Source organism: Oncorhynchus gorbuscha, linkage group LG13 (genome assembly GCF_021184085.1).
Source record: "Oncorhynchus gorbuscha isolate QuinsamMale2020 ecotype Even-year linkage group LG13, OgorEven_v1.0, whole genome shotgun sequence".
Taxonomy (NCBI): domain Eukaryota; kingdom Metazoa; phylum Chordata; class Actinopteri; order Salmoniformes; family Salmonidae; genus Oncorhynchus; species Oncorhynchus gorbuscha.
In genome coordinates, this window is record NC_060185.1 from 78631599 (window position 1) to 78643877 (window position 12279).

At 46.3% G+C, this 12279-nt stretch overlaps 1 protein-coding gene across 2 annotated transcripts in view; it reads right to left on the reverse strand.

Moving 5' to 3' along the window:
• LOC123993566 (cohesin subunit SA-2) overlaps positions 1-12279 on the reverse strand; it is a 42415-nt gene that overhangs the window by 23785 nt on the left and 6351 nt on the right. For both annotated transcript variants that reach the window (XM_046295871.1, XM_046295870.1), the window contains exons 4-10: positions 8091-8309; positions 6643-6739; positions 6045-6121; positions 5583-5787; positions 5218-5369; positions 4838-5035; positions 2477-2575 (exon numbers count right to left, since the gene is read on the reverse strand). In XM_046295871.1, the coding sequence (XP_046151827.1) occupies positions 2477-2575; positions 4838-5035; positions 5218-5369; positions 5583-5787; positions 6045-6121; positions 6643-6739; positions 8091-8309 (1047 nt within the window). The remainder of the gene's footprint in view (positions 1-2476; positions 2576-4837; positions 5036-5217; positions 5370-5582; positions 5788-6044; positions 6122-6642; positions 6740-8090; positions 8310-12279) is intronic.

The window sequence follows — 12279 nt, forward strand, 5'->3', positions numbered from 1 at the left end:
TGGAGATGCTTAATTAATGTGTGTCTGGAATGAGAGTCAGAACCGTCCAGAGTAGTGATGCTGGACGGGCAGGCAGGCGTGGGCATCGATTGGTTGAAGAGGATGCATTTAGTTTTACTCGTATTTAAGAGCAGTTGGAGCACATCTGCTAACCATGTGTATGTGACAAATACAATTCGATTTGATTTGATTTGCTGGTCAAGGGCAGTCAAGTCTGGAGTGAACCTATATCTGTTCTTAATTCACATTTTTTTTAAATGGGGCATGCTTATTTAAGATGGTGAGGAAAGCACTTTTAAAAGAACAGCCAGGCATGCCTCTACTGACGGGATGAGGTCAATATCTATCCAGGATACCCAGGCCAGGTCGACTGGAAAGGCCTGCTCGCTGAAGTGTTTTAGGGAGCGTTTGACAGTGATGGGGGGTGGTCGTTTGACCGCGTACCCATTATGGACACAGGCAATGAGGCAGTGATTGCTGAGATCCTGGTTGAAGGCAGCAGAGGTGTATTTAGAGAGCAGGTTGGTCAGGATGATATCTATGAGGGTGCCCGTGTTTATGGATTTAGGGTTATACCTGGTAGGTTCCTTGATAATTTGTGTGAGATTGAGGGCATCTAGCTTAGATTGTAGGATGGCCGGGGTGTTAAATCCCAGTTTAGGTCACCTAACAGTACAAATTCTGCAGATAAATGGGGGGCAATTAATTCACATATGGTGTCGATGGCACAGCTGGGGGCTGAGGAATCTGGAATCTGGTGATGTGGTAGAGAGAAGCAGTCCGATATGCTCTGGCTGGATATCGCGCTGTGCAGACTGGCACGTATTGTCCGAGTTAAGGCTGGCTGGTGACCGAGAAAAAGGTGAAGCCCGCTAGCCGTGGCTAACAAAGACTAGTAGCTAGTTAGCTGGCTAGCTCCTGATGGAAGTTCCAGTTATCAGGAATAAAAATAGCAGACCCGTACCACCGGGTTGCAGGAAAGTATATTTTGTTTGTAGATGTATATATATCTTAATGTGAGATTAAGATATATACGAAAAAGACTGGCTATTTACACGGGACAAGACACGGTTTAAGACAAAGAGAAACGCTACGCCATCTTGGATTCTAATGTATAAGTCTCTATATGTGGAATAAAGGTGGTCAATAGTTTTTTTCCCTCTGGTTGTATATTTAACATGCTGATAGAAATTGGGTAAGAAGGATTTAAGGTTCCCTACATTAAAGTCCTCAGTCACTAGGAGCGCCGCCTCTTGGTGAGCGTTTTCCTGTTTGCTTATGGTGGAATACAGCTCATTCAGTGCGGTCTTAAGTGCCAGCATCAGTCTGTGGTGGTATGTAGAAAGCTACGAAAAACACAGATGAAAACTCTCTAGGTCGATAGTGTGGTCTACAGCTTATCATGAGATACTCTACCTCAGGTGAGCAAAACCTTGAGACTTCCTTAGATCGTGCATAAGCTATTATTTACAAAAATAGCTAGTCCGCCGCCCTTGTTATACCAGACGCCGCTGTTCTGTCCTGCCGATACAGCGTAGAACCAGCCAGCTGTATGTTGATGATGTCGCCGTTCAGCCACAACTCCGTGAAGCATAAGATATTACAGTTTTGAATGTCCCGTTGGTAGTTTAATCTTCCACGTAGGTCATAGATGTAATTTTCCAAAGATTGCACGTTTGCTAGCAGAATGGAAGGAAGTGGGGGTTTATTAGATCGCCTACGGATTCTCAGAAGCCAGCCCGCCCTCTGGCCCCCTTTTCTCCGCTTTCTCTTCACGCAAATGACGGGGATCTGGGTCTGTTCCCGGAGAAGCAGTATATCATTCGCATCGGTCTCGTTAAAGGAAAAAAAGGATTCTGCCAATCTGTAGTGAGTAGTCCCAGTTCTGATGTCCAGAAGTTATTTTCGGTCAGAAGAGACGGTAGCGGAAACATTATATACAAAATAAGTAATAAAAATAAGTTACAAGTTACAAACAACGCAAAGAAACCCAAAAAAACCACACAATTGGTTAGGAATACGTCTTTTACTGTTTATTTAAAATGGGATATCTGGTATCGTAGCATCGTGATACTGGAATCATGAAAACCCTACCACAAATGGTTACCACAAACTGGGACAGAGAGGGTGAAAATACCACTGCAAATGGCTATTGTTTAGTGGTATAGTTGATATGGTGACGTAACCCGCATCCTGTATTGTGAGTGTCCAAAATGCGAGGGCACACACGCTTAGTGATGGTGGAGAGCTTTTTAACATGGGAGTTGTGCTACACCCTAATTGGTGCCCAGCTAAGGACGGACACACTGAAAGATGACACTGAAGGACAGAAAAAACTGTGGGAGACTGACAAAAACAAAGGGAGAGAAAGAACGAGAGAAACAAAGAACGAGAGAGAAATAGAGAAAGAAACAGAGATCGAGAAAGCGAGAGCAAGATGGGGAGACCAGATAAAGAGATGCAGAAGGAGGCCTACCTTAAACCTGCTGGTGAAAAGCTCTAGGCGTCCAATTAAGTCCTTCTCCTTGTAGAGGCCCTGCAGGGCCCGCACACACTGCAGACGCACTGAGCCTTGCTGTGGGGGAAGAGCAGTCTCACACCACATCCAACACATTCTTGCACTGTTTACTTTCAATCTGGATAAATAGACACCATATCATTGTCATCTTTCAAAGCAAAGTTATGATATTCAACTAGATAGAATGTTTGTGGCACCCCTTGTGTGCCTGTGTTGCGTGTAGTGTACCGCGGTATTATCTCTTACCAAAACTTCATGATACCAACATTTTAGAATGCCGTAGTACCGTTTCATATGATACTACCAACTTTTTTGGCCCTCCCAATCTATAGAACCCGCTGGCGCCTGTTATAAAATCAATTGTTTATACATTCAGCTTAAATTATTTTAAGCAACGAGCAACTAGTCTCTTGTATGCACCTGTCTAATAATGTCCACTTTACTTTCATGCACATCTCACGTGCGGCAGCTGTTATCACCTGCTTCCCCTTCCAGCCATCTCTGCCCTGCTTCCCCTTCCAGCCATCACTGACCTGCTTTTCTCTGTCCACTCTTCTTGTGCATCTATTCTTCCATCAGTTTTTAAAATGTAATTTTAGCCGTGATGGCGATGGGGGATGTAGACCCTGGTTAGTCTTCTGTTGTAACATTTGATACATTGGAGCAGCAAGCAGAGCTAGCAAAGTTGATTCATTGTATATCATTTATTCCCTGGCATAACAAAGAGCACAGGCCAGTCTGATAGGCGTTGCAAGTTCACTGTCACACAGCAGTGCCAGAAAGGAAAAACAGATTTGCAGCTTGGCACAGGAAGAAAGGAGAAGGGTCGGCTACTCATGAGATGTTGTTGAAAGGTAAGAGTCGTACAGGGCCAAAACTCTATAGTCATACAGGGCCAACTCTCTATAGTCATACAGGGCCAACTCTATAGTCATACAGGGCCAACTCTATAGTCATACAGGGCCAACTCTATAGTCATACAGGGCCAACTCTATAGTCATACAGGGCCAACTCTATAGTCATACAGGGCCAACTCTATAGTCATACAGGGCCAACTCTATAGTCATACAGGGCCAACTCTATAGTCATACAGGGCCAACTCTATAGTCTTACAGGGCCAACTCTATAGTCATACAGGGCCAACTATATTCATATAGGGACTAACTATATTCATATACGGACTAACTATATTCATATACGGACTAAGTATATTCATATAGGGACTAACTTTATTCATATAGGGATTAACTATATTCATATAGGGACTAACTATATTCATATAGGGACTAACTATATTCATATAGGGACTAACTATATTCATATAGGGACTAACTATATTCATATACGGACTAACTATATTCATATACGGACTAAGTATATTCATATAGGGACTAACTATTTTCATATAGGGACTAACTATATTCATATACGGACTAACTAGATTCATATAGGGACTAACTATATTCATATAGAACACACTAGTCAGATAAGGGCTCCCGACTGGCGCAGCGGTCTAAGGCACTGTACTTCGGTGCTTGAGGCATCACTACAGACACCCTGGTTCGATTCCAGGCTGTATCACAACCGGCTGTGATTGGGAGTCCCATAGGGCGGCGCACAATTGACCCAGCGTCATCTGGGTTTGGCCGGTCTAGGCCGTCATTGTAAATATGAGTTTGTTCCTAACTGACTTGCCTAGTTAAATAAAGGTTAAACAAATTAATAAAAACAAGGCTAACTATAGTCATATAGGACTAACTATAGTCATATAAGGCTAACTATATAAAAAATATATCTCTTTCTGGTGCTACTTACACACTGCAAATAGAATGTATGTTTGTTGGGAGAAAGTGGTGTGTTTTATGAGAGAGGGAGACAGACAGGAGTGTGTGAGGGAGGTAGTGTGTTTTATGAGAGTAGAGGTTTCATGCAGTGTTTTCCCCTTACTGACACAATGACATGCAGATCATTATGTATATTCCTTCCTCCCATTCCTCCAGCCAAATCACATCTAGGCCTTTGCAAATATCAGGGAATTAGCGATTCTATGCAGTATTATATTATAAAGTGAACAGTTTGAAGTCAAATTCAATGTGTTGTATTGAGTAAAGTGTGAATATCAGTGGCAGGTTTTTTGTGTAAGCACACGCGCTTAACTTTTCGAAAATGGGAACAAGCGTCTGGGGGGGCAGGGTGAACAGGACGTTTTTTTGTTGTTTTTTTACTCCTCGGTATCGTGATACTTGGCTTGTTATTGTATCATTAGTAAAAATGTTGATATTGTGACAACACTAGTTGGGCGTCTGTCTGCCTGCCCACCTTGTCGTGCAGGGTCCAGCCCAGGTACTTGAGATATCCGTCGTTGAGGAAGTCTCCGGGGTTCTCTCGGAGCCACACGCCCATCTCCTCGATACATACGGCCCTGATCTCAGCTACGCGGTCTCGGTAGCGGTGCACAAACACACCCCGAAACGTAGCATTCATCATGGAGGACAGCTCCTCCTGGTGCTCCCGCAGCTTAACACACACACACACACACACACACACACACACACACACACACACACACACACACACACACACACACACACACACACACACACACACACACACACACACACACACAGAAGAGAGACTGAACAGAACGCGTAGGGATGTGCTGAAGATGAGCCGTATCAGGGTGTGTGCGCGCGCGTTACCTCGCTGATGGTGGCCTGTAGTTCCTCCAGCCTCTCTGAGGCTCTGTGTTCGGCACTCTTGCTCCTCTCCGCATCATACCGTCTCTGGGTGGTCTTAATCTGGGCAAACACCATCACTGCTACCTCCACTATACCAGTCATAAGCTTCATCGCTAGGGAGAGGGGACACAGTTACATATAGGAATGGACACAAGGCCAGACATATGCCCCAAAATATGGTCATGCACAGATTGACATACAGACAGTCATGCACACAGACAGACAGAGCACACCTCGCTGGTAAATACATTGAAACAATGAGTGTGTGCTGGGACTCAACAAAAACACTACTGTGGTCAATATGCGGTGGCTGTCCAGTGTCTCACCGATGAGGGTGCTGGTGTGTCTGAAGGCCCTGACCTGGGAGTCAGACAGGCCGGTGAGCAGTGCCAGCAGGGCGGAGAAGAGGTACTCGTCGTACAGAAAGCTGTTCTGGCAGGAGCGCACCAGCACCTGCACAAACTCACACACGCTAGCCCGGAACTTACGCCACTGTGGGCCAGGGGAGCACAGGGGGTAGTTCACAGAGTCCTGTGTTGGAAGAGAACAGGAGATATGAGAGATAAAAATATCTCCTTAGTTTTGGGCTCAATGTTGTGTAAATTAGCAGTGGGAAATATAATTGAATAACATTGTTCCAATGAAATAATTATGGTATCATCATTCATATAAAGCTTTTCTCAAACCCAGGGCACTTTACATGAGCCGAAGAGATGTGTAAAACACAATAAAAAAAACTCTAAAGTTCAACTCTGACTTTGTCCCAAAAGGCATCCCCGCTCTCTCACCTCATTGAACTCTTTGGTCAGTGTGCTGATGATCTCAGCGTTCTGCATACCGTCAAACATCTCTCTGCTCACCACACCTAAGGAGAAGGGTTGTGTTCATTAGACAAGAAACGGACGAAAACGACTACCTGGACTTATCTGTTAAGAAAAGCCCATTTTAATTTTGTTTTGCAAAACATTTGAACATTTTCCATTGCATCCTAATGAACACAACCCTGGTGAGGAGGATCAAAGCTGACATCACCTGGCCCTAGCATACAAGCAGTTAATTTTCTCTAAACATGAAATGCTAACACAAACTAATATTTGTTAATGAACAAAAACATTGGATGTGAAACCCAGTGCTAAATACATGATGTGTTTTAAATCTCCCTCCCCCATAATTTTCTTCATCAGTCTTTCATCCATCCATAGACCAGTGTAAGTATACACTGGAATGACAGGCCGCTTGACGCTGGTCCTTGCATTGTTAGCCGGCCCAGAAATCAATAGACGGAGTGCTAATCAATGGCTGTTTTGGGGATCAGGTTAAAAGAAATTCCAGTGACCCCTGACCCCAATCACCCCCTGCCCTCTCTGTCTCTCAGACACCCCTGACCTTTGCAGCCACAGCACTGAACGACGAAGTTGATGAGCTCTAGTAGGCCCGCATCCCGGTCCTGCTTGTAGCTGTCTAGCCACTCATCCACCACCGCCTGGAGATTGACAGGGAGGCCACAGCCAATGAGGGGAGAGCAGCATACAAAGTCAAAACTGTCATCATTATGTGGCGATTAGTTACTCCTTTCTTACCAGTTAACGTCCTCCTCCCTTCTTTCTAATTATCATTCCCTAAACAGAAATGGGTATATACACTGTCATCCCATTCCCCTTTAACCTCTAACCATATTTTCTGTCTGTCATCTTCTCCCGCCCAGTCTCTCCAACTCTCTAGGACAGCAGAGTATGAGTAGAGTAGGACTGTACCAAAGTCGTATGTGTATTTTTCCACATAGACACACCCTATGTGTTTAAATAAAATCAACTGTATGCATTGAGCTTAAGGTTCAATGAAATAAGACAAATGCCTCAAGAGGGCGCAAGAGATCTTGATAACCAGAAGAGAAAAAAAACCTACCCTGACCCAACTATTCTCCTCTCTCTCCTGCTGGCTTTCGCAGATTCTGACATTACTCTCCTGAAGTTACCGGTAATAGGCTACACGAGGAGTCGGCAACCTTTCTCATGTTGAATGACAATTTATCTTACCAGTTCTACCGATCTGTGTGCAAGTTATGATTTTCATATGCACATTTTCGTGACAGTTTCATTTAACTTATAATAATGTCTTCATGTCTCAAAATCATTGTCATGTGGTTAATAAAAATTATATCCAAATCTAAATGATACAAACCTAAAAAGTAACTTCTATTGCCATGGTCAACTATGTAAAAAGGACATTTCTAAGCGATTCCAAACTTTTGAACGGTAATATATATATATACATATTTTTTAAATTATTTTATTAACTAGGCATTCTTATTTTCAATGACGGCCTAGGAACAGTGGGTTAACTGCCTTGTTCAGGGGCAGAATGACATAACAACCAAACAATCGACTAGTCGACTTATTGGGGTCAGCCCTAGAGCAGAGATACTATTCTAAAGTACTAGGTTGCAATTTGTTCTCATTGAGTTGAGTAAACTTATCCATCTATGTGAGAGTGCTGAAGGCTGAAAAAAAATCTGTATTGTGCACCTATATATAATAGGGAACTGTTTTCAACACACTTTTACTCCCTAACCCCAAGAGACTGGGGAACTGGAGTTTCAGAGCCCAACAGTGGGTGGGACAACCATGAGCTGTCAATCATTGACTATGTGACCCAATGGCAGCTCTCCTACCTCTACATCAAAGGGCCTTAGTAGGATCAGATCTGTCAGCTACTGACAGTGCATGATAATCATCCCCATTGTGGGCTGTAAAGGCTTCATTTCCCCGTCATCCCTCCCACTACCTATTCTCTTTGTTTCTCCCCCCACACCAATACCTCACTCCCTCTCTCACCACCATAGCACTCTTTCCAGACCTCACAGCCTCATACATATCCCCAGCGCTCATGCCGTGGTTCCCTCTCCTCTCTCTCTCTCGCCTGGGGGAGCCGAGCTGCCTAGTTCTCCCCAGGGAAGGCTGCGGTGGCTGAGGGGAACGGGCTTGTTGGGTGGAGGTGGTGCTGGGATTTGGGCTGGCCTGGGATGCAGCTTTACGCCTAGGTCTCTTGGGTGGCTGGGGATAAAACAAAGGGTTCAAAAGGCTATTGTGAGTGAATTAATGTAATTCTATAAATAGTGTAGTTAGTGTTGGTGCTCCCCCCAAAACAGTTTATGTCGCTCTATAGCATCTAAACAAACAGATGTTACAGTGAGGGGTTAGCTATGTCTTCGTTGAGAAAAAATTATGGCACCTGCTTAACTTTCATAGTGGTCGCTATGTCTGAATCTGTGTGTGTCAGTGTAGGCTGCTGAGGGGAGGACGGCTCATTAAAATGGCTGGAAAGGAGTGAATGGAATGGAACCCATGTGTTTGATGTATTTTATAAAGGGATGGGCATTTGACCTTTTTTGACTGGAAGCTATGAAAAGCTACTTTTAAGGGTGTCCCGAGTGGGGCAGCGGTCTAAGGCACTGCTTGAAGCATCACTACAGACCCGTCTTCGATCCAGGGATGTGTCGCAGCCGGCCGCGACCGGGAGACCCATGAGGCTGTGCACAATTGGCCCAGCATTGTTCGTGTTAGGGGAGGGTTTGGCCGGCCGGGATGTCCTTATCACGTCACACTCTAGCGACTCCTGTGGTGAGGCGGGCGCATGGACGCCAACACGGTCGTCAGTGGTACGGTGTTTCCTTCAACACATTGGTGCGGTGTGTCAAGAAAGTGCAGCTTGGCAGGGTCGTGTTTCTGAGGATGCATGGCTCTCTACCTTCGCCTATCCTGAGTCTATACGGTAATTGCAGCAATGGGACAAGACCGTAACTACCAATTGGGGAGAAAAAGGGCAAAAAATTATATAACTGGAAAAAATATTTGCACATTTATCTACATTTCTCTGGCTAGCTAATGGAGAATTCGATCCAGTTAGCAAGATACTTAGCAATGCTAATAATATTTGTTCCACCACACTTTCTCCCTCACCTCAAACTTTACAAATGCCAGTTTTTCGGTACACTTCATCACCTTCTCACCCCCCGTCTCCGTGGTCAGGCTTCTCACCTACCTCTACCTTGTATCCTTTTCCCTCTCGCTCTCATCCAACACCTCCCACACTGCCCCTACTCGGATGGTATCGCAACGTTCCAACCTTCGCTCTCTCTCCCCCGCTACTCTCTCCTCTTCCATCCTATCATCTCTTCCCTCCGCTCAAACCTTCTCCAACCTATCTCCTGATTCTGCCTCCTCAACCCTCCTCTCCTCCCTCTCTGCATCCTTTGACTCTATGTCCCCTATCCTCCAGGCCGGCTCGGTCCTCCCCTCCCGCTCCGTGGCTCGATGACTCATTGCGAGCTCACAGAACAGGGCTCCGGGCAGCCGAGCGGAAATGGAGGAAAACTCGCCTCCCTGCGGACCTGGCATTCTTTCACTCCCTCATCTCTACATTTTCCTCCTCTGTCTCTGCTGCTAAAGCCACTTTCTACCACGCTAAATTCCAAGCATCTGCCTCTAACCCTAGGAAGCTCTTTGCCACCTTCTCCTCCCTCCTGAATCCTCCTCCCCCCTCCTCCCTCTCTGCAGACGACTTCGTCAACCATTTTGAAAAGAAGGTCGACGACATCCGATCCTCGTTTGCTAAGTCAAACGACACTGCTGGTTCTGCTCACACTGCCCTACCCTGTGCTTTGACCTCTTTCTCCCCTCTCTCTCCAGATGAAATCTCGCGTCTTGTGACGGCCGGCCGCCCAACAACCTGCCCGCTTGACCCTATCCCCTCCTCTCTTCTCCAGACCATTTCCGGAGACCTTCTCCCTTACCTCACCTCGCTCATCAACTCATCCCTGACCGCTGGCTACGTCCCTTCCGTCTTCAAGAGAGCGAGAGTTGCACCCCTTCTGAAAAAACCTACACTCGATCCCTCCGATGTCAACAATTACAGACCAGTATCCCTTCTTTCTTTTCTCTCCAAAACTCTTGAACGTGCCGTCCTTGGCCAGCTCTCCCGCTATCTCTCTCTGAATGACCTTCTTGATCCAAATCAGTCAGGTTTCAAGACTAGTCATTCAACTGAGACTGCTCTCCTCTGTATCACGGAGGCGCTCCGCACTGCTAAAGCTAACTCTCTCTCCTCTGCTCTCATCCTTCTAGATCTATCGGCTGCCTTCGATACTGTGAACCATCAGATCCTCCTCTCCACCCTCTCCGAGTTGGGCATCTCCGGCGCGGCCCACGCTTGGATTGCGTCCTACCTGACAGGTGGCTCCTACCAGGTGGCGTGGCGAGAATCTGTCTCCTCACCACGCGCTCTCACCACTGGTGTCCCCCAGGGCTCTGTTCTAGGCCCTCTCCTATTCTTGCTATACACCAAGTCACTTGGCTCTGTCATAACCTCACATGGTCTCTCCTATCATTGCTATGCAGACGACACACAACTAATCTTCTCCTTTCCCCCTTCTGATGACCAGGTGGCGAATCGCATCTCTGCATGTCTGGCAGACATATCAGTGTGGATGACGGATCACCACCTCAAGCTGAACCTCGGCAAGATGGAGCTGCTCTTCCTCCCGGGGAAGGACTGCCCGTTCCATGATCTCGCCATCACGGTTGACAACTCCATTGTGTCCTCCCAGAGCGCTAAGAACCTTGGCGTGATCCTGGACAACACCCTGTCGTTCTCAACCAACATCAAGGCGGTGGCCCGTTCCTGTAGGTTCATGCTCTACAACATCCGCAGAGTACGACCCTGCCTCACACAGGAAGCGGCGCAGGTCCTAATCCAGGCACTTGTCATCTCCCGTCTGGATTACTGCAACTCGCTGTTGGCTGGGCTCCCTGCCTGTGCCATTAAACCCCTTCAACTCATCCAGAACGCCGCAGCCCGTCTGGTGTTCAACCTTCCCAAGTTCTCTCACGTCACCCCGCTCCTCCGTTCTCTCCACTGGCTTCCAGTTGAAGCTCGCATCCGCTACAAGACCATGGTGCTTGCCTACGGAGCTGTGAGGGGAACGGCACCTCAGTACCTCCAGGCTCTGATCAGGCCCTACACCCAAACAAGGGCACTGCGTTCATCCACCTCTGGCCTGCTCGCCTCCCTACCACTGAGGAAGTACAGTTCCCGCTCAGCCCAGTCAAAACTGTTCGCTGCTCTGGCCCCCCAATGGTGGAACAAACTCCCTCACGACGCCAGGACAGCGTAGTCAATCACCACCTTCCGGAGACACCTGAAACCCCACCTCTTTAGGGAATACCTAGGATAGGATGGGTGTTCCCTCTCACCCCCCCCCCTTTAAGATTTAGATGCACTATTGTAAAGTGACTGTTCCACTGGATGTCATAAGGTGAATGCACCAATTTGTAAGTCGCTCTGGATAAGAGCGTCTGCTAAATGACTTAAATGTAAATGTAATGTAAATGTTCAGGGGACGCAATGCTGTAACTGGCAAACTGCCTTTACACTCTCTGCTGTCTTTCCAGAGCGCACGCTGATTCTGTAACTACAAATTGGTTGTCTCTTCTCTCTTCAGTCGTGTGCTGCATTCTGTTGTTATGTGAACGATTGGCTGAGCCTTGGATACAGCCAGTATTGCTCCAAAAGCGCATCACTCATTCGTTTACAGCCAGAAGTGATCCAAAGCCTCCCCCCTTATTTTCAACAAACAGACGTTTTGATTGAGTTTATTATGCCTGTTCCTTGGAATTTTCTAAATTGAACACTGCATGGGGATGAATTATGGCCAAGACAATCTGTTTGGTGAGGCTTAATGATTATAATGAAAATACACTGTCTTTATCAAACTAATGTTTTTGCATATTTTCAGTGTGGAAATTGTCTATGTTTAGGGGTAATAGCCTAGGCCAGGGATCATCAACTAGATTCAGCCACGGGACGATTATTTTTGCAGTTGATCGGGTGGGGGGGGGGGTAACATAACAACGGAAAATGTGTAGACTGCAAATTGACGCAAGGAGCCCAAACAGATATAATGTGACTAAAACAATAATTTCAAACCTTGCTTACATTTCTATACAAACACGTGTGGGAATACTT